Source organism: Chiloscyllium plagiosum, unplaced genomic scaffold, assembly GCF_037043375.1.
Source record: "Chiloscyllium plagiosum isolate Xiang-an unplaced genomic scaffold, Cpla_swu_hap1 HiC_scaffold_4, whole genome shotgun sequence".
NCBI classification, from domain to species: Eukaryota; Metazoa; Chordata; class Chondrichthyes; order Orectolobiformes; family Hemiscylliidae; genus Chiloscyllium; species Chiloscyllium plagiosum.
The window spans coordinates 54,178,121-54,200,917 of NW_028270142.1; the positions used below are offsets into that span (position 1 = coordinate 54,178,121).

Here is a 22,797-nt window from a genome sequence, read left to right on the forward strand (position 1 = left end):
TTGAACAATGAGGGGATGAATGATCTTGAAGAAGTTTCCAAGATAGATGAGGTTTCAGGGATGCTGCTGACAAACTTGGAAGAGAGATATGCAGAAGACAACAAAATATTAGCCAAAACGAAAAGGGGGAACTGTGGAAAATGTGTCTAAGTGTTGCTTCTGCAGAGGTCAGGTACTCAGAAGTCATAAAGACTCAGTGTGGCGAAGTGATGAGACCCAGTGTTGCGTCAGCAAAAAATAATAAGACTCAGCTATCAAGGGGGGGGGGGGTTGTACGCTAACAACAGGCCACAGACAGATATGGTAAACCGATTAGATTAGCAGCTGCGCAGAGCAATACAACTGTCACATATGAGGTAAAAGGAGGGGTACAGAGAGGCTCATAGAAAACTGTATAAATGTGCAATAATATTATTCAGAAGTGTGCCTACTTTGTGGTCAGCCAGGCTTGCAAGAACATATGAATAAAAACTGCTTCGGAATTTGACTCGGACTAAAGTTATTTGGCAGTGAGCTTTGTTTCTCACAGGTCAACTTTATATAAATGTACCAACAGCTTTACATCTTTTATTTCATTCATCTCGCAGACAGCTGTGATGTCATGCTTGCACCAGTTACGTTAATGTTCTGACTTCAGAAACACCAGCAGGGTCAGGATTTCTGCCTGTTCACCTATGTGATCGGAGACGGTAATCTGCCCTCACTTTGCACATCCAATGAGCTCAATTTTCAATTCAGAGTCAGGGACGCATTGCCTGGGTAAATTCCAACACCTGATGTAATTATCCTAATTGGACCAGAATGAGTATGGCACTGAATGAAATCAGAAGGTGAGATCTCCCTGCATATCACCAGCAATAGAAATAATTGGTAGGCATGTTGGGGTCTGCCACTGCCTTGCACTGGAGAGGACACAACAATCTCCATTTGCACAGAAATGGCCAATGGAGGCCCATTCACATAATTTGCAGCAAAGTTCCCCTAGTGCAACAATGTCTCAGTTTAAGAAGATCAATCCTTAACTTCTGCCCAATTTGAACTGGAACACTGCACTAGTGTTCACCAGACTGTTCAGGATCGGGGATTTACAAATTATCTTCTCCTTCTCCCAACCCATGGACAAGCTCCTTAAGAAACTTGGTAGGCACTGAATAAAAGCTGAGTCGAGTCCCGTTTCCTCCCATGCCATCTTCCCTTGAAAAATTGTGTCATATTCCAGAGTCAGTGCATACAGTATCACCATATGATTACCTCATTTTCAAATCATGACCACAGCACAATCAATTTCATGATACTGAATGCAGCTCTCAGGTACATATACAAAAGAAAAACACATTCAGCACAGCATTTGGACAAATTATAAACTTTTTAATCAAATGTTGTATACTAATATAGTAACATCCATAGTATTAATGGTCGAATAGTTAAAGATAATGGACAAATATCATCAGGGCGAGTTCATTACTGCTTTTACAGTTGTACATAATATACATTTCAATATGGTTTACAAATTTCAGATGCAAACATTAGACCAAGAAGATGCTATTCAGGGAAAATATGTGTGGTCTGTTTGGCACAAATTAAGTTTCATTTTATCAACCAGTGATGAAAAAAATCCAAAACCAAATCTAAATATATTTGACCCTGCAGAACACAAATTGCACCAAATTTGTTTAGCCAGCTCTCGATGTGCCTGCAGTGCTTTGTAAATTTGAAAACAAGTAACATTTAGCAGTTACAAATCAGTACTGTAAATAATTTACCCCTCAAAAATATATGTACATAAAGTAAGGAAAATGTAGGCACATAGACAATCATTTTACAGAGGAAACTTTGAAACCCACCAAATGATTGATTTTTTTTCTGCCTGTCTATTGGATTACACTTTATATCTGCCTTTTTTAGCTTCTGGCTTCAGCTCAGCAGCTGTAACTCGATTACTATTGATCGAATGTTATTCTTCCTAATGAAACACTGGTTCCACTGGCTTTTACAGTCCTTTTGAAAACCAATCACTGTGATACAAAGGACCATACAGAGTTAACTCTTTGTGAATTAGTGAAACTTGTCCATAACACCAAGTCGAATAGCACCTATAAATCAAATCCTACTTCCAGTGATGCACCATGTTGGTCTTAATATTATCCCACTTTTTAATAAGAATTTATTAGACCACATTGCCCTGAAGGAATGATCAGTGTCTGAGATCTGATTTGATGAAGCTGGAATATTTTGGCAGTAGTGAAATCATCAGGCAAATGCAATTTCTACTTATTACAAACAATATATTGTTTAAATGCAGCCAGGTAAAGATAATTCTCTCTATTCTCTTCACCCCTCTTCCCCTACTTGGGGAGCCATTCAGTTTGGGGACAAAACTTTTTCAAATGTTTTAGATTGATGTTTGACTTTGAACAATTGGAATGATAAATGAAAGCGCATCATTAACAGCAATGTGGCAAGCTGAGTGCCAAAAGCCAGATTCAACGCTGTTTCAAGTGTGGTTGATTTGCAATAAATGACACAAGTCATTTTATGTACACCATAAACATGTGCTTGTTAAGTATCTTGCAGTTACATAGTTGTATCACATAACTGCATGTTGTAATATTAACAAACATTCTGCTACTCAATTGGCCACAGGAGGGGTCTTGACTCTTTAGACAACAGTACCAATCTTTAGACACAACAATGAGGTAATGTCCATCTACTGCAAAGGCTCAGTGTGATATTCTGTTCTTCCTTGTTTTTATGGTTTTCATGTTATTCAGTAAACAAGGTACTTAATTTCAGAATAAATGAGTGGAAAAATAACTGAGCATGCCCGATAGACAATGACAGTACCATTCAACAACGCTCTTGGTTTCATGTACCACGGTTCTCTCTTGAAAGAGAAATAGACTGCGTAGAGTGCCACAGCAAAGAAGTGTCTAATCAGAGTCATTGGTTCAGGAGATAGCCTAACAAAAAATAAGGTAGCAATTAGTCACAGGTAAGAATTGTAAGAGATAGTTGTGCAAATCTCAAGTGTGGGGCAGACGTTGTAGCATTATTTTTAGAGTATTACAACATTGAGTCACATTTCCATTTTAAAATGTTTCCTGCCTGGTAAAACTACCCTTCTTTGTAAATCTATTCCTGGCATCCACATTAATAACTGATTCCATAATTTTATAGAAGTAATGTACATTAGCACTTCTTCTTAACTTCCTTATTTCAACGTAATGAGAACCTTACTATTTGAGCTTCATTAAGTTGCAGTGATTGGACCTCCATCATAAAAGATGCATTTTTAAAATGCAATCTTGATCTCCTCCTATGTTCTATAAAATTATTGAATAGAAACCCAATAGCTGTTCATAGCAGACTGAGAAAGCTATCACCTTTCAGCCTGGACTGGGTCATTTACCTGTGGCATCAGTGGTGTGGGGTGGACAGAAAATGAAGGAGTAAGAACTTTATTAATTTGCAATCGAGTTTTGATTTTTCTTCAAGAGACCAAAGTGAACAGCATCCTACGGGGTAACCATTGTCTCAATATTAGGTAGTGATTTTCAGCAGCTTAGTCAACTGTTTGGTATGAATTTATGAGGGTGGGTGGGAACCTAAATCAGCACCAATACCCAAATATCATGCAGGCAGGAGTGATTGAAAGGTGAAGTGCATGAAGGGACTCTGGCAGGCTTTATCCATCACTACCACAGGAACACTGAAGGGGTAACTGTTGTACCTGCATGTCTACGACCTGTTTAAGATGTATGTTATCAATGGACACCTCTTAATGCAGGATTTTTTAAGATAGATGAGGTAAGTTCCACTACTAATTCCAAAAGCTCTTCTTGATTAAACATATATGAAGCAGAGGTTGAATTTAATCCAGCTTCCCCCCCCATGAAGACAAATTTGGAGACAGAGGTGGGCAATGTGATCAAGTGGGAGGGGTCATCTGGATTTGGGAGGGAGCTGCCCAGCAAACCCTGTCAGGGTTGGCAGTGGCTTCCTCATTCAAATGGACTCTCTGCCCAATTGAAGTATTTGGCATTTGCTCTAGATGTCCCCTCCCAATCCTGGATGCCACTTCCCCATCGGGATTCTGGGTTAGTGGAGGTACTGCCAGATTTCATCTTGAATGATGGACTCTTGCTGAGGACAGTAAATTATCCCCTAAATTAGTGGCCGCACGGTGGCACAGTGGTTAGCATTGCTGCCTCACAGGGCCAAAGACCTGGGTTCAATTCCCACCTAAGGTGACTGTGTGGAGTTTGCACATTCTCCCCGTGCCTGCGTGGGTTTCCTCCCACAGTCCAAAAATGTGCAGGTTGGGTGAACTAGCCATGCTAAATTGCCCGTAGTAGGTGTCGGGGAATGGGTCTGGGTCGGTGTGGGCCAAAGGGCCTGTTTCCACACTGTAAGTAATCTAATAATGGTGGCCTTTCTCCATGCACAATATGGAGAAAAATGCCTCACAAGTTTTTTCATAAAGCATACTCTTTCCAATGTTCAGACTTACACTGATAAGAGACCCACTGGTCCTGTCACACACTGTCCACCCAGTTTGAAATAATGAAAGCAAGCCTTCCGGAGTTGATGCAAGGAATCTGTAATTAAATGCAATATAATGAAATCTTATGTACATTTATATATAGCATTAATGTGCATTTTGTACAGATACTAATTAAATTTCTATTGGAGAAATGTAACTAAACTCAACAGATTATTAACACGACCATATTAAATTTAGATAATGTACAATGTAACTTTAAACAATTATTTATGGAGCACCTTTTACACAATAAAATGTCCTAATGCATTATAAAGCAAAATTTGACCCTAAGCCACATCAGAGAATATTAAAGCTGGAAGCCAATATGTTTGAAAGGAGATTTTAATGGTGGCAAGAGAAGCTGAGAAATGGAGAAGTTTAAGGGTGGAATTATTTAAATCAGGGCTGCCCAACAGCTCAGTATTAGTGGAGTTGTGAATACCTCAGGTGACAGAGATATAAGGGAGGGACAAATCCCTCCAAGCCCATGGAGGGATTTGCAATGAAAGATGGTCATTTTATAGTAGCACAGTACACAACAGTTCAATCAAATCTTATTATGTGATCTTTCCCAAGAGTCTGAGCTTACCATCTGTAGCAGCAAATAGCTCATACAGTGCTTGAGCCAGGACATTCACTACAAATGAGTGGGACTTCTTCCGTGTCCAATGAAATTTCTTCTTGGCCTGCATAAAGTCATAAATGATTGCATTAAACTTATTTCCAGACTGCTCTCACACAGTGTGCACTCATTGCAAACTCAGTGTGTAAGGGATGCATTCAGTCTGCTTCATAATTACAGAACAAATCTTTCAACTTCTGGATTGTTGGACCAGACATCCATTTAACAATCATGTGAACATCCTGACTGGTGAACCCAAGTTGGAATTTCCTAGCACATTTCTATTGGGCAATTCATTCTGCAAACATCTCTGATTCAAAGAATTCAGACTGTGCTGATGTATTTATCCAAGTATCTACCCAGGAGATGTTAGACAGATTAGAACTAATCACTAGGTAACTACAGAACTGACTCCAAATTATCCCCTGACTCTTGCCCAACCCACCATCCACTCTCCCAGCACTCCTGGAATACACACTAAACAAAAACATCAAAGAACAGCAGATGTTGTAAATCAGAAATTGCTTGAAAAACTCAGTGGGTCTTGCTGCATCTGTGGAGAGAAAGCAGAATTAATGTTTCAGGTCCAGTGACCCTTCTTTTCTCTGACAGCCCTTTCTGACCAATTGACTGCTGATCTGACCCAACTACCTTGCCATCTACTCTCAGCCACATTTGACTATTCCCTCAACCTGATTGCCCCTACCAATCTATCTTCGACTATTCCACAAACTGATTACCCTTCCTGACCACCCAACTGCTCAAGCACCCCAACATGCCGTGACTACCCCCCCCCCCCCCCCCGTACCACACCCAAATGCCCTCTTGACCCAACCTAGCCTGACTACCCTCTCATCCATGTGTAGTCCTGGAGAAGGGTTAATACTCAAAATTTTGACTTCTTCACCTCCTGATGCTGCCTGGCTTGCTGTGTTCTTCCAGCCTCCTGTTTGTCTACCTACCCACCAACCTGCTCATGCTACCCACAAAACCATTTACCCATCTGAATCAGCTTCCTACCTCACACATTCATTCAATCATCCCCTCATTCATTAACATTCAAAACCTGATGCAATGGTGCCGGTGTTGGATTGGAGTAGACAAGGTCAGAAGTCACATGGCACCAGATTATAGTCCAATTAGTTTATCTGAAATCGCAAGTGTTCAGATCACTGCTCCTTCATCAGGTGGAGTGAAAATCCAATTGACTTTCCTGCCATAACTTTTGTGGGATGTTCAAAAGTCTCACCTTTAGCAATGCTTCATTGTCATGGAGATCTGGAATGTCGCGCAAGAGACATTTCCATATCCTTACATCATTCAGAACAACGCTCATCCCACCCCCTGTGAGAGGATGGCGCATGTTATAAGCATCACCCAAAAGCAGCACACCTGGAGAAGAGATGAAACAACTGCTGGATTAAAGCAAGGTAAAAAATGTTTAAATGTGATTTGTTTTCCCTCCACTGGTGGTTATATTGGAATACCATGAGATAGACCACATTTCTGTAGATGAGTATATGTCTTATTAACTTTAGTTCAGCAAGTAATGGTTAGCTATTGAATTCTATATCAAAACGTGAGAGTTTTTGGTTAGGCCTCTGAAAGGATAAGGAGAGGATTTCAAGCGAAATGCAAGAACGTATGAAATATCCTCCATTGGGAGTTTAAAATTCTTCCTGAAGTTCAGAGAATCTTGAATGCAAATCAAACTTATAACCTCTTCTAACCCAGAAATTCCAGAATCTTTATGTTTGTTGTGAGTGCTTTGCAGAAATATTTACAACAACTTTACTAAGCAGAGATTTCACCGCTTGGTAAAGGTGCCTTAGTTGTCAGGGCTGTTACAGCATGAATTATGTCTAATGATGCTCTGCAGAAAATAAATATTACTAAACATTAGACTGAAATCAGACTCATTTTTTCTCAAAGCTGATCAAAGTGACTGACAAACACCTGATTGTCATAAAATCTTTAATCAATATGAAAACAAAATTATTACTCAGACATAAAAAAATTAAATGAAGCTATGCTTGGAGCACACTTGTCTGAGACTTTTGCTTTACAAATATGGCTGCTAAAAATACTAGGCTAATTTGGGTTTTAATTATTTAAGGTCATCCTTTTTAAGAACATCTCAGGTAGTTACCATCTGGACACAGCTTTGGGAGAAAAATCAGGCTGATGAAATCACACATAATTTACAGTGATTAAACAATTTTTCTTCTGTTTCAATGAATGTAAGCAAAACTAAGTGACATTCCTTTGAATAACATGTAATTCTTCCGGTTCAGTTCTCTTTCCTGCATGTTGTGTTCTTACAGACTAATATAATGCCTCGGTGGTAAATCAAATGTCTACTTCAATTACTCAAGATTAAGATACAAATGTCCTGTTTGGATCTAAACAAATTTGTAAAGCTTATGAACACATAAAGGACATGCTAAATTGAGTACTAATTTGTGCAGAACCCTGTTTATCAATGGTATTTACCTGGTTTATTCACTGGTGAAGGCGGAAGGAAGCTTGCTGGCATTGTCCGCAGACGATCATTCTGAACTGCCAGTAGGAATGGCTCTTTTATATGTTCTGTTGAAGAGATATTATCATCCACTCTTAGTGATTGTACAGCCCATATGAAAAATAATGTAATGAATCTTAGCTGAACTCCACTTTCAAGACTTGGTTTGTTATTATGATCATGGTCATTAGTACACTATCATGGACTTTATGACTAAATGGATTCACAACAAAATGAAACATTAAATAAGACGCAATTAATTGTGTTGTGCCGAGTCTGCACAAGATTAAGTTTTTGCAAGGTAATCAGCACAGATCCCTGAAATTTGAAGCTAGCTAATTAATTTTGTTTTAGAAATTGCACTCTTTAACAGCTTCATCTATTTAGAGCACACTTTCCCAACATGAATGCAGTGACGCCACTTGAAAAGTACTTAATTGGCAATGAAGTACTTTGTGATGTCCTGAGCTGTGAAAGAGCCAACATAGATGCATCCTGCCTTTCTTTCTCTACATCAAGAATTCAGATATGTGCTGTTCATATGTTTCTATGAAGAAGATATAATTCTGCAAAGTGCATGATAACTTGCTGTTTTGCGCTTTCAAAGACTAGGTTTGTTGCTAAGCTTGGATTTTTTGTAGAACTTTTTGACTCTGTTTTGATAGATGATGCTAAACCCCAAGGTATGCTGGGTGTGAGACCAGATGACAATTGATAGAGACCTCAGTGTGAGTTACTAATTCACATCCTCAGCCACGAGTAGCTTAAGACTTAAGGACGTCAGGAGCACTGAGGAGGAAAATCAAAAGATTCCAACTCTCATAAAAAAAGACATGCAATTGTACCTGGAAGCTGCGGAGAGATTTTCTCAATCATATAGTCTTTAAGGCATCTTGGCATTTCCCCTCTGATGTCCACTAATACCCGTGTTTCACTGGATGAAATTTGATAGATAAGAATAGGACTAGGGTTGGCAAGAACAAGTTCAGCATGGTTCGGTTTGAATTGTGGAGAGTCCTAAAACATAAAGAACAAATAGTAGTCCTATGCTACATTTCTAGTTTAACACTATTTTCCTTTGAAATTAGTAAAGAATATCCCAAGTGGTGGAATTAGTTGTTTAGTTTCTTGATCTGTACCTTTTGTTATGAAAATTGAACAGTGTTAAGCATTATTGTTGACTTTAATATATGTATTTGCCTTAGAATGCAACTATTAGAAAATAACTCACCAAACACTACTATTTGAACAACAATTCTTGTAATTCTCAACAGGTAACCACAGTGAATTGAATACACCCATTCAGGATCCTTAAAGATTAGCCAATTATTCTTTACTTAAATCCTACCCTAATGACCAAGGCAATTTCTACAGGCACCTATTGGGAGTCAGTTCACAGCAGGAAAGGTGTGGCACTAAACTTCATGTTTTTCTTTGGTTTGAAGTGTACATCAATTTTATTTCCTCATTAAATTTGATTGGCTTCTCTATATTAGCGGATTGAAGAATTTGCCATGATCTAATAAAACAAATAGTGAGTGAGTGTGAAATCTCTTGGGTTCCTCTGCTATTGCTAGAGCAGGACCTGCGGCTGCCAATCTTTCAGCTTGTCAGAGACAGGATAACTCTTTAGCTTCACCACTCAGACAGAATGCCACAAGAAAGTCTGATGATGAAGTCTTGTCTCTTTATCAGGACTTGCCTAATTTTCCATCCATCAAAGTGAATGAAAGAAGCCTTCTGTAAGAGGCATGTGAAACTTTATGCCAGATTTTCATGATGGCAAATGCAGCCACGGTCAGTTTAATATTTGAAGCAGATAGGTTACGTTGAAGAAAGTGCAACAGAGGTTCTGTCCCTTTTGCCTGACAAAAAATAGGGAGCAACAACATGTCCATACAATTGGGAAAGCCAGTTGCCTTTGTCAGGAAGGTGAAATGGTCATTACTGGTTTCTATTTTCCAATGGGAAACTATCAAATTTGCCACACTGTACTTAATTTGGCCTGTGACATACTCAAAGCTCTCTGGTAATATCAGAAACTTTTCCATACCTTATTGTTCACTCACTGCCACTATATAATATTCTTGGTCTTGTGGTGCTAATACAGAATATTTAAAGAGGTTGCTGAGGTGAGGAAAACACCAACTGTACTAAGAAACATCTCACTGTGGCTTCAACTTTTCATGAAGCTGACAGGGAGAGAAAACAAGGATCATGTGACATTGACAGGGCAAAACATATTCTCATCCTCAAGTATCCAGCCTCCAGCACTCTGGTTCCATTCACCAGACAGCTGAGGGCAAATATTGAGTATGATACTTGACACTCCCGCTCAGTTGCAGAAGAAGAAAGCAATCAGGCATTTTCCACTGGAAACTATAAATAGTGGGAGATTGGAAGTGTTGGTTTACAAAATCTAGGTGTTCTTGTTCATAAATCACTGAAAGTGTGCAAGTGCTATAAGCAATTTGAAAGGTAAATGATATATTAGCATTTATCTGGGTAGGTTACTCTTCGGAGGGTCAGTGTGGACTTGTTGGGCCAAATGACCTGTTTCCATACTGTAGGGAATCTAATTGACTAATAGCAATTTGTGTATAAAACCTTTTTGGAATGATGTCACCATTACAATTAATTAGCACCTATTGGAATATATATTTATATCCAAGAGCAATTTAGTTTGGAAAATACCACTGAAGAAAAACATACAGAAACAAAATTTATCATGGATAATTTAAGCCAGATGGGGTATGCAGGAAAATGCACTGCAATTTGTTTTTGAATCACTTACCTTCATAATGCACCCAACGAAATGTGATGATACATTGACTTTGTTCTTCACTAAGTTTTTCCTGAACTTGGAGAAATGTCCATCAGCAACCACAGTCAATGGGCAATAGAGTTCCTGTGATTAGAACAATACTGCAGTCATATTTTCAGAAGACTTTTGATAAAGAAGGTTAGGAAATAAAATTATGACACATGAGACTGGTGGTAACATGCTACCATGGATTAAGGATTGAAGAACAGGCAGAAACCAGAGTATACAAATGAATGACTAATTCCCAGGTTTTACATTCCCTCTAATGTTTCCTGCCACTGTGCAGACCTTCAAGGTTTGTATGCAGCAGCAACTTCTGAAACAGGAAACATTGCTCATGTTGGCAGGTTGTGACCAGTGGGGTATTGCAAACATTAGTGCTTTGGGCCTCATAATATTAAAAAATCTGCATTAATGATTTGAATATGGGTCCAATTGTAATGTTTCCAAGTATTATTTACAACACTTAGTGGAAACATGAATAAAAGCAAAATATTGTAGATGCTGGAAATCTGAAACAAACACAGGGTGATGTAGAAACTCAGCAGGTCTGGCAGCATTTGTGGAGTCAGAAAAACAGAATTAACATCTTAAGTCAAATATACCTCTTCTTCCGAACTCAAAAAAGAACATCACAGATAGAATATATTGTGAATAAGTCCCTACCTGAAACGTCAACTCTCTTGCTACTCTGATGCTGCTTGACCTGCTGTGTTCTTTCCAGCTCAACACTTTATCAATTCTAAGTGTGAGGTTACCCAATTTAGCAGGAGGAAAAATGATGCAGCATAATTCTTAAATAGTGAGAGATTGGAAAGTGTTGGTTTACAAAAGGATCTCGGTGTTCTTGTTCATAAATCAATGAAAGCTTGCTAGTGCTATAAGCAATGTGAAAGGTAAATGATTAGCATTTATCAAGATTTGAGGACAGAAGCAAAGAAATCTTGCTTCAACTGTATCGAACACCAGTGACACCGCAACTGAAGATTACGTGCAGTATCAGTCCCTTTTCTTAGGAAGGTTGTTCTTAACATTGCGGAACTGCAGTGGAGGTTAGCTCGACTTACTCCTGAATATTAACGAGGCGATAATGTTGCCATTCCTTTCCCAATCTTTATGAAATAACTGAATTCTTTATTTCTAAATTAAGGACTATTGTCATTCATTGCAGTGTTTTGAATGCCATAGCAACAGTAGTTGATAATGACAGGCAATGGTGATGTCAGATTTGGGAAATGTGTGGGTCAGGACAATGAAGGGAATGGGGTTTTGGATCCAACAGGTTAGTTAAGGAAGCATGGGAAAATTGGCAAGGGGGGATTTGATCAATGAGTTAACGATAAAGATCCAAGAGATGTAAAAGCTCAGAGATGTGCAGTTCGAGAGGTTGGGGTGCGACCACTGGTAAATTGGGAGGACAGTTCAATAGTTTTTTTAGATTAGATTAGATTAGATTCCCTACAGTGTGGAAACAGGCCCTTCGGCCTAACCAGTCCACACCGACCCTCGGAAGAGTAACCCACCCAGACCAATTTCCCTCTGACTAATGCACCTAACACTATGGACAATTTAGCATGGCCAATTCACCTAACCCGCACATCTTTGGACTGTGGGAGGAAACCGGAGCACCTGGAGGAAACCCACGTGGATACAGGGAGAATGTGCAAACTCCACACAGACAGTTACCTGAGGCTGGAATCAAACCTGGGACTTTGGTGCTGTGAGGTGTAAGGCTAGTTTTTAAATCCTCTAACAGTTACCTGTAATTACTAAGCTTAAGAGAGTCAGAATCCTCTGAACAGCGGAACGGTGGCTCAGTGGCTAGCACTGCTGCCACACAGTGCCAGAATCCAGGTTCAATTCCAGCCTTGGGGCGACTGTCTGTGTAGAGTTTACACATTTTCCCCCATGTCTGCGTGAGTTTCCTCTGGGTGCTCTGGTTTCCTCCCACAATCCAAAGATGTGCAGCTCAAGTGAATTGGCCATGCTAAATTACTCATGGTGTTCAGGGATGCATAGATTATGTGCATTAGTCAGGAGTAAATGGGGGAATGGGTCTAGGTGGGATACACTTCGGAGGGTCAGTGTGGACTTGCTGGGCTGAAGGGCCTGTTTCCACACTGTCAGGATTCTATGGAATTCTCTGACTTCATTGGACCCTTTCAGAGGACTTCAGATACAGGGGGGAATTGCCTATCAGAAAACTGAATTTCTCAGGCAATTAGTCTGGAATCACTTAACCCAGAGATTCTGCTTGGTCATGACATTCAATTCCAGGCTTCACTGCTCTGAGAGATGCCCATTGACCACTGGAATATCTGAGACAATTACACCATTTCCTCTGCACAAGGTGTCAACTTGGTCTTCCACCTCGTCTCTAGAAGCCCAATACTCTCTTCTAGCAACAGCTGGGTACATGGTGCTTTCAGGACATCCTTTCATCATTATTTCCTGCAGCATTTGGAGAGTTCTGTCTTGTTGGTTAATTTGTTTGATTTGAGCAAGATCCTTGTTTACCAGATTAAATGTCTCTACTGGGTTGATGACTTTCAGGGGTTGTCAAACTGTTGTTCCTCACTGAATGGTAGAAGATTTCACACTTTGTATTACCATCCTCAAACTTCTTAACAGAGTGCTGCTCTCAACAGTATGTTAGCAATATATATTTGTTTCCCTCCTTTATCATGTCCTGATAGTATCTCTATTAATGAAGTTGCAATCTATGCAGATGCTTTGAAAGAGTTAGAAGCACTGTGAAAAAGAGATTTTGAAGTGGCGTGTATTCAATATTCTATTGTTGTTTTGTCTCTCCCAAATGAATTGATTAAATGCTGACAAAGACAATAACCAGCCACTCTTTCTCTATCTGACTGTCTATTGTTCAGGTTATGCCGTTGATGCAATGCAAATGCAACAGCTTTGTCTTGCTGCATTATGATTGCTCCAAGTCCTTTCTCAATGATATCACACACTGCATGGTGACTTCATCATTGGCACTGTAGTACATCAAAGCTGAAAAATGTGTTGCTGGAAAAGCGCAGCAGGTCAGGCAGCATCAAAGGAGCAGGAGAATCGATGTCTCGGGCGTAAGCCCTTCTTCAGTGTAGTACGTCAACACTGGCATTGCCATCATTAGTTGATTCTTGTGAAATATGTTTCGTGTTCTGTGAGCAATATCAATACACATCTGTAGCAGTGAGCTTGTGCAGAGGTGCACTGTCTGACGACAAGTTAGGCAAGAGCTTTTCTAGATAGTTCACAACTCCAACAAGCTATTGCACTGTTTTCACATCTGTTGTTCACTGCATTTCTGCTACTGCTAGGATTCTGATTGTGATGGCTTCTTCCATCATATCTCCACATCCACAGATTAGCAGATTATTCACAACAGCTCCAACTCTGAGAAGATCATTGACTACCTCACATTGCCTGAACTATTTTCTTCTGGAGCAGTGGAAATGCCAAACAGCATACACACCCACAGTATCTTTCAAGTACCATCCAGAAAGGAGTTAAAAAACAGCATTTATCCAGTGTCACTTGCCAATAACCATTGTTAAAACTGAGGATAGTAAAACCTTGGCAAATGAGTAGTGGGATTTCTTCAAAGTTCTATTGAGATCCTTAGGATGCTCTCAGTTTTTCAGATTTTTTTCACTGTGACCATGCTGCTAATCCAGATTGAGGGAGTTGTCACTTTCTGATTACTCCTGCTTTTCCTATTCGTTTATCTTTTCTTAACTTAATTTATATTTTGTGTTCTTTCAATTCCACAGTAGCAGGAATGGAAAATGAACTGCCATTTCACTCAATAAAAAGTTCAAAAGTGCAGACTAATTCTTTACTTCTTTCTTACTGTTTCTTTCAGTATTTGGCTCACTGACAGCTCTGAGAAACCATACACTTTCAATTATATCAGACTGACACCATGTTTCAAGTTATATGTGTTTAATAGCTCCCACAGACTGCACTTTGAACAGCATATATAGTTGCCACAATACTATGGCAAGATAAGGTGCAAGTGTATTTGTAGAAATATGAAAGACCTAAATCCTCCACATTATCAGCAACACCACCCCAAACTGGCCTCAATTCTTCTATGGTCAGACCACTATTTCCACACTGGCCTCAATTCCCCAGCCAACACCATACTGTCTTCAGTCCCTGAAACACCACCTTAGCTTATTCTCCTCACCTCACCAAAAACACACCCTATCAAATTCCATTACACTGGGCTTCAGTTTTGCTCAACCCAAGTTCTGAATTCACCTTAATCATGATTTAGACTTGCCAGTATTGGACTGGGGTGTACAAAATTAAAAATTACACGACATCAGGTTACAGTCCAACAGGTTTAATTGGAATCACTAGCTTTCGGAGCGCTGCTCCATCAGGTGGTTGTGGCAGCGCTCCGAAAGCTAGTGCTTCCAATTAAACCTGTTGGACTATTACCTGATGTTGTGTGATTTTTAATTTTGTACATCTTTATCATACCATCCTAAGGCCTCCAGTTCCTATCCCAACCCACTCCTAATAAAATCTAAGGTCTTCAAATCTGCCATTGAGATGACCAATTCCACCACCAGCACCAAACTTCACTTTGAGTTCAGCAAGCCTCCCAACTGACCATGGAATACCCAGCTTGGTTATCCTCTCCTCCTACCAGATGCACACACCCACCCGCCATTCCCACCCCAGCCCACTGGCAACACCCTTTCCCATAGTCCCTGATGTTGTGGCCATCAGTGACCAGTTCCCTTCTGTGACGTCCTAGCCGCCAGTCAATCAGAGTGTCAGTCAGTCTGGGCTTTGGGGGAATAGCAATCACTGAGGTCAGATACTTTTCTGCATGCTGGGAAATCCTGTAGACCAGTTAAATGAAAATTCTGCACACTGAGTCTGCAGATCTGGCTCTTGTGGGTGGGAATTTGTTTACAGGCTCACATCCAGTGATGTTCAGGCTAAAATTGTTCCTCACTAAAATCCTTTGTAGGGGTTCCAATGTCTGTTGTGTCTCCACAGGAATGGGAGATGGTGAAGATTGCAACAACTTTGAGATCAGGAGACCATCCCATCCCTTCTCACCCTGGCTCCGAAGGATGCAGCTTTCACTGGCAGCCGAAGCAACTGGAACAGGCCTGGAACTTTCACCACCCATTGGCAACAAACTTAAAATTAGATTCATGAATTTAGCGGTGTGTGTTCACACACTGGGCACAAGCCATTAGATCGCTATGTTTGTTAGTATTGTACCCCCAATTAATTGGTATTCTTTTAGAGATGACAAAAAAATAGTTATGTAACTTCCATGTTCCGTAGCGCTTCCCATGACTTGGTATTGCATAAATAAAGGACACGCTCAACTGAGAAATGTCACTTCAGATCAGTAACCTACAAACCTTTATATCACCACCTTCTTTCTCTTTGTATTGAACTCCTGTTACTTTTCCATCCTCCTCCAGTAAGTGTGTCACTGTTCCTTCAATGAATCGCACACTGGAACATAACAGTGGGCAAATTAGTTTATTCTCCTGCTTTAAGCCAGCTTCACCGATTATTCTATTCCGACTTTAAACTGTATACATTTTTGTACCTATTGTGGATTATCCTTAAATTTCATAAGATTGTTTTATTATTTGACAGAATAAAATTTGCAGGCATTGTAAACTAACAGTGGGTCTATGGGGAATGCTTACTTGGGTTCTGCCATGGCTGCATTTCTGAGACCAATGATGAAACGTCCATGGTGAAATGCTGTCCCACATTGCACTTGACTGCTTTCATCCAGAGGATAAGGGACTTCCACCTCTGTCTTGCTTTCCATGTCATGTATGACATAACCTTTTATGATGTGGGCATCAAGACCTTCAACAGCACCTTGTTGAGGAGAAAGTAGAGAAATCTAAAGAAGAATTGCAGTATTAGAGGGAAGAACAAATTGGATGATTCCAGGGAAGCTAATGTGAAACCATTTTCTTTTCCACTGGAGGAAAGAGAATGAAGAAGCAATGTGTTTCAAATCTTGAAAATGGCACTGCCCCATAGGAAACAACATTTTTAGTTAAAATGTGCTTTTTCTTTTTTGAACTGGAGGACATAGGATCAAAATGGTCATGCCTCAAAGCAGGCTACACATTTAAAAGCTTTAAATGTGAATCTGTTAAGCAATGGATTGAATGTAAGCAGCATATGTTTTGTACTGGTCAGTGAATGGAATATTCATAAAAGTCATTCTTAATACAAAAAGAATAGAGGGATTTCTTTGTTGTTTTTAATTTTCAACTGTCTGTCTTAGGAACGTTGAGTTCTGCAGAAGCCATGATAGTGCAGTGCGGCTGATGTAATGTAGAATGGATGGGAGACTGATCTTTCCCTTTCCCACAATTTATAGAGTCATAGAGATGGACAGCACGGAAACAGACCCTTTGGTCCAACTTGTCCATGCTGACATGATATCCCAATCTAATCTAGTTCCATTTGCCAGCACATATCCCTCTCTACCCTTCCTATTCAGATACCCATCAAGATACCTTTCAAATGATGCAATTGTACCAGCCTCCACCACTTCCTCTGGCAGCTCATTCAATACACACACAACCCTCTGTGTGAAAAGGTTGCCCCTTAGTTCCCTTTTATATCTTTCCCCTCTCACCCTAAACCTATGCCCTTTAGTTCTGGACTCCCCAACCCCAGAAAAAAGACTTTATCTATTTATCCTATCCATGCCCCTCAATATTTTATAAATCTCTATAAGGTCACCCCGCATCCTCCGATGCTCCAGGGAAAACAGCCTCAGCCTATTCAGCCTTTCTCTATACTCAAATCCTCCAACCCTGACAACATCCTTGTAAATCTTTGCTGAACTCTTTCAAGTTTCACAACATCCTTCTGATAGGAAGGAGACCAGAACTACACGCAATATTCCAAAAGTTGCCTAACCCATGTCCTGTATATTCGCAGCATGACCACCCAATGCCCATATTCAGTACTCTGACCAATAAAGGAAACATACCAAATACCTTTTTCACTATCCTATCTACCTGCAATTCCACCTTCAAGGAGCTATGAACCTGCACTTTAAGGTCTCTTTGTTCAACAACACTCCCTAGGACCTTACCATTAAATGTGTGAGTCCTGCTAGGATTTGCTTTCCAAAAATGCAGGACCTCGCATTTATCTAAATTAAACTCTATTTGCCATTCGTCAGCCCATTGGCCCATCTGGTCAAGATCCTGTTGTAATCTGAAGTAACCTTCTTCACTGTCCACTACACCTCCAATTTTGGTGTCATCTGCAAACTTACAAACTATACTTCCTATGTTCACATCCAAATCATTTATATAAATGACAAAATATAGTGGACCCAGCATCTATCCTTGTGGCACTCCACTGGTCACAGGCTTCCAATCTGAAAAGCAACCTTCCGCCACCACCCTTTGTCTTCTATCTTTGAGCCAGTTCTGTATCCAAATGGCTAGTTTTCCCTGTATACTATGAGATCTAATCTTACTAACCAGTCTCCCATGGGGAACCTTGTTAACGCCTTACTGAAGTCCATATAGATCATGTCCACTGCTCTCCCCTCATCAATCCTCTTTGTTACTTCAAAAAATTCAAATAAATTTGTGAGACATGATTTCCCACGCACAAAGCCATGTTGACTATCCCTAATCAGTTCTTGCCTTTCCAAATACATGTACATCCTGTCCCTAAGGATTTCCTCCAACAACTTGCCCACCACTGGCGTCAGGCTCACTGTCTACATTTCCCTGGCTTTTCCTTACCACTTTTCTTAAATAGTGGTACCATGTTAGCCAACCTCCAGTCTTCAGGCACCTCACCTGAGACTATTGATGATGCAAATATCTCAGCAAGGGGCCCTGGAATCACTTACCGAGCATCCCACAAAGCTCTAGGGTACACCTGATCAGGTCCTGGGGATTTATCAACTTTTATGCATTTCAAGACATCCAGCACCCCCTCCTCTGTAATGTGGACATTTTTCAAGATGTCACCATCTATTTCTCTACATTCTATATCTTCCATGTCCTTTTCCACAGTAAGCACTGATGAAAAACACTCATTTAGTATCTCCAACACCTCCTGCAGCTCCACACATAGGCTGCCTTACTGATCTTTGAGGGGCCCTATTCTCTCCCTAGTTACCCTTTTGTCCTTAATGTATTTATAAAATCCCTTTGTATTATCCTTAACCCTATTTGTGAAAGCTATCTCATGTCCCCTTTTTGCCCTCCTGATTTCTCTCTTCAGTGTACTCTGACTGCCTTTATTCTCTTCTAAGGATTCACTCAAACTCTCCTGTCTATACCTGACATACGCTTCCTTCTTTTTCTTGACTAAAACTCAATTTCTCTGGATTTCCAGCATTCCCTACACCTACTAGCCTTTCCTTTCACCCTAACAGGAATATACTCTCTCTGGACTCTTGTTAGCTCATTTCTGAAGGCTTCCCATTTTCCAGCCATCCTTTTACCGGCAAACATCTGCCCCCAATCAGCTTTTGAAAGTTCTTGCCTAATACCATCAAAATTAGCCTTTCTCCAATTTAGAACTTCAATTTTTAGATCTGGTCTATTTTTTTCCATCACTATTTTAAAACTAATAGAATTACAGTCGCTGACCCCAAACTGCTCCCCCACTGGCACCTCAATCACCTGCCCTGCCTTATTTCCCAAGAGTAGGTCAAGTTTTGCACTTTCTCTAGTAGGTACATCCATACACTGAATCAGTAAATTTTCTTGCACACACTTAATAAATTCCTCTCCATCTAAACCCTTAACACTATAGAAGTCCCAGTCAATATTTTGAATGTTAAAATCCCCTACCATAACCACCCTATTATTCTTACAAGTAACAGAAATCTCCTTACAAATTTGGTTCTCAATTTCCCTCTGACCATTAGGGTGTCTATAATAAGGTGATAAGGTAATTCCAATAAGGTGATCATCCCTTTCTTATTTCTTAAATGCTTGCAACTAATTATGCACACCAGTATTTTCTGAATATGTTCATATTAAAAAATTTTAATTTTTCTTTCAAATTAAAATTGCTAGAGATTGAAGGATAGAAATCAACTGAGCCCAAATATTTTTGCTTAAATAATCTTATCTTGCAAGTCTAACAGCGTTTTCTTTCTTAAAATATAATTGCCCCTGATACCCACAGGATGAGGACACAGGTTGACCTGAGTGTCAAGGTGTATCCTTCAGGCTATTACTGCAGACTGTATCAAAGTTGGTAGTTTTTATTTGGGGGGGGGGGCAGCTGAAAGTACAAAGAGACCAATCAGCGACTTAGAGACATATAATTAATGTTTTGATTCTAACACATTTCAAACATTAACATTAATAAACTTTCCATTTGATATATTGCTGAACCCACCCAGATTACTTGCATTTATAAATAGGCAATGAAAATTCACACTTCAAAGTAAAATGTTAAACTTGCCATTAGTTTGATTTTATTTTATTTATTCTTTCCCAGGACATATGCATTGCTGCAAAGGCCGCATTAATTGCTTTGAGGAGGTAGTGATAAGCTGCATTCTTGAGCAGACTTTGATACAACTGAGTGGCTTGCTCCGTCAGCTCAGAGGGGATTTCATGGTCCACTAGAGAGCTGAAGATTTCGAGATACATAGAGGTCAAACTGGCTAAGGACAGAAGATTTCATTGCTTAAAGGACAGAAGATTTCATTGCTTAAAGGACAAGAGTTAATAAATTTTACAACAAAATGGTCAGTACATGATTGCCATTACTGATTCTAGCTATTTTTGTTCCACGTGTATTTAAGTAACTGATTGGACATTTGCCACCAGCTAAACTAAGATTTTGTACATCTGGATTATTCATTCACTAACATAACCATTTCCCTGCTGTACATGGGACTTTATTATTGATCAGCATTCCAAGTTAATATGCCAGTCTCGAGTGCCTTTTTAATACCTTCAAGACCAAGTGCTTTTAATGCACGATATCCCCCAGGCTGCAACAACTCTCCAACAATTCTGTCTGGTTCCTTCAGGTCTCTCTCGATCACAGTCACGTTCCTTCCATCCCTTGCAAGGATAGCAGCTAACGCAGATCCAAGGACGCCAGAGCCCACAATAATGATCTCTGGATCAGACTGGGAAGAAATCTTGGTGCCTGGAGAGTTTTCTGTCTGAACAGACTCTGAGAAACTGAGCTTCATTTTCTTGGGCTGCATCAAGACAGAAGAAATGAGAAATCTTCAATCTTATTTACTGTTCTTGAAATTCTGCATGGGTTTCTCCTGATTCTTGCTGTACAATAGGCTGAAAGATTGATGGAAACCCCAGAAAAACAGCTTTTGGGCCATAAATGGACAGTTATCCCTTGGAGTTTTACCAAAGTTATGACAAGAAACCAGGAGAAACTTTATGAAATATTTCTGGGACATTTACAGAAGTTGACACAATAACTTGCAATTTATATAGTATCTTTACCATTGTAAAATATGCCCTGAAATAAAAAGTTAATGATGCCTTTTCCAATACCATTGCTATCAAAGTCATTGCTTGTCTGACTGTGAGTACTATCCATGAGGAATTATAAGTATTGCCTTCCACTTGATGGAGCAGTGTTCTGGCAAGGCAATGTGCAGTCTCAATACTCAGCTGGTTCCCTTATATATTGTTTCCGATAACAATGATATTGTATTTGCTTTTAGCTGTAACAGAATTTGTTTAGTCTTTGGTAGATGGCAGTGTTCACTTACTGATCATTTTGTGGCCATGTGCACTGATATTTCAACTGGTTACTTTATCTTAATTATCCTTGACAACTTTAAAAATCAAAGCAACTCCCCAATAATTAAGTTTATAATTGTACAGTTTTGAAATGAAATCTAAGGATCACATCTCAGGCTCAAACTATCATCTTAGCTCAATTAATTGATCTTGGATTAAATGACATTCAGTGTTCTGCAGGTGAAGGGAAGAACTTATACTTATTGTTCCTAATCACTATCTGGCGACTCCAGCTGGTAAATGCAAAGTATACAAACCATTTGAAGACAAAATCAAGTTCTAGTGTGATTTCTCTCCAGGATTTTCTAGACCTGCATCCCGATGAATAGCTACTTGGGCAAAGTAATGAAAGAACTAATAGCTCCACAATATTCTTGGTCTTATCATGGTTTTAAGACATATTTACAGAGTTGGCTAAGGTAAGAAAAACATTAACAACAAAAACTAGAAAAGCCCAGCAGATCTGGTAGCATCCGTGACAAGAAATCAAAGTTAACATTTTGGGTCCAGTGAGCCCGAAGGCTCACCAAACCCGAAACGCTAACATTGATTTCTCTTCACCGATGCTGCCAGACCTGCTGAGCTTTTCCAGCGACTTCTGTTTTTGTTTCTGATTCACAGCATCAGCAGTTCTTCAAGTTTTTATTAAGAAAAACATTAACTTTATTTCAGAAACATTTTTGTGTGGCTTCATCTTGTCATTAGCCTGCCAAAAAGAATAAGATTATGTGACATTACATAATTTCCTGTCTCATTAGTATATTATACAGTCAAAAACATTCTCTTATACTTCAACTCCCTCCCAACACCCTGATTCTATGTACCATATTATATTTTAGCAATCCAACCCAGTTCCAAACAAGTCTCTGATTTCAATTTCCTTTGTACAGGGTCAACCACTCTGGTAGTTTCATTTGTCTACATGATTGTATTCACAGCTCCTGTGGAGGTGATTGTGAATTCTAATACTCCATGTGGTCTCTCAGACTTTGATTATGAGAAGCAAAATTGATAGATAGGCTCTGATTTAGCAATAGGATCTTCATCTGGATCTCCTTATAAATGCTATCTCAAGTTTATTTAACTGAGCTGATCATGGCATCAACTGTGTATAAGATTCCTTCTGAGTAGAAATGAACTTGTCTATTCTTTTCACTATACCATATTTATTTGGTTTGAATGAATGGACCCTGAATGTGATGTCTGTTCCACCAGTTGTCCTTAATAACTTTGGTCTCAAATTCAAACTAGCTGTCCTGGTTGATGATCTGGTATTTTATGATATTTATTACTGTTGCAGCCATTTTCATTCCTCTATTCCCTCACTTTTTTCAAGTGTGAAGGAGAGTAAGGGACATATTCTCAGTCTTCTTCCTACGAGGGGTTCACATGGAACTAAACCATTCTGAATGACAGCTCAGAAGTACAAGTTGAACATCATCATTCTTTTACAGAAATGCTTTGACTGTATGGACTCTTCATTCAGCTTCACTGTTG

The 22,797-nt window shown here is 39.6% G+C and overlaps 1 protein-coding gene across 1 annotated transcript in view; it reads right to left on the minus strand.

The window, feature by feature from the left end:
• Positions 1–1,344: 1,344 nt before the first annotated feature.
• The window catches only part of sqlea (squalene epoxidase a), a 28,755-nt gene continuing 7,302 nt past the window's right edge, over positions 1,345–22,797 (minus strand). Inside the window, exons 3-12 of the mRNA XM_087986262.1 lie at positions 20,477–20,732; positions 16,207–16,387; positions 15,910–16,006; positions 10,481–10,594; positions 8,532–8,703; positions 7,659–7,754; positions 6,415–6,557; positions 5,133–5,229; positions 4,511–4,598; positions 1,345–2,960 (exon numbers count right to left, since the gene is read on the minus strand). Coding sequence (XP_087842388.1) covers positions 2,768–2,960; positions 4,511–4,598; positions 5,133–5,229; positions 6,415–6,557; positions 7,659–7,754; positions 8,532–8,703; positions 10,481–10,594; positions 15,910–16,006; positions 16,207–16,387; positions 20,477–20,732 — 1,437 coding nt within the window. The 3' untranslated portion in view covers positions 1,345–2,767. The remainder of the gene's footprint in view (positions 2,961–4,510; positions 4,599–5,132; positions 5,230–6,414; positions 6,558–7,658; positions 7,755–8,531; positions 8,704–10,480; positions 10,595–15,909; positions 16,007–16,206; positions 16,388–20,476; positions 20,733–22,797) is intronic.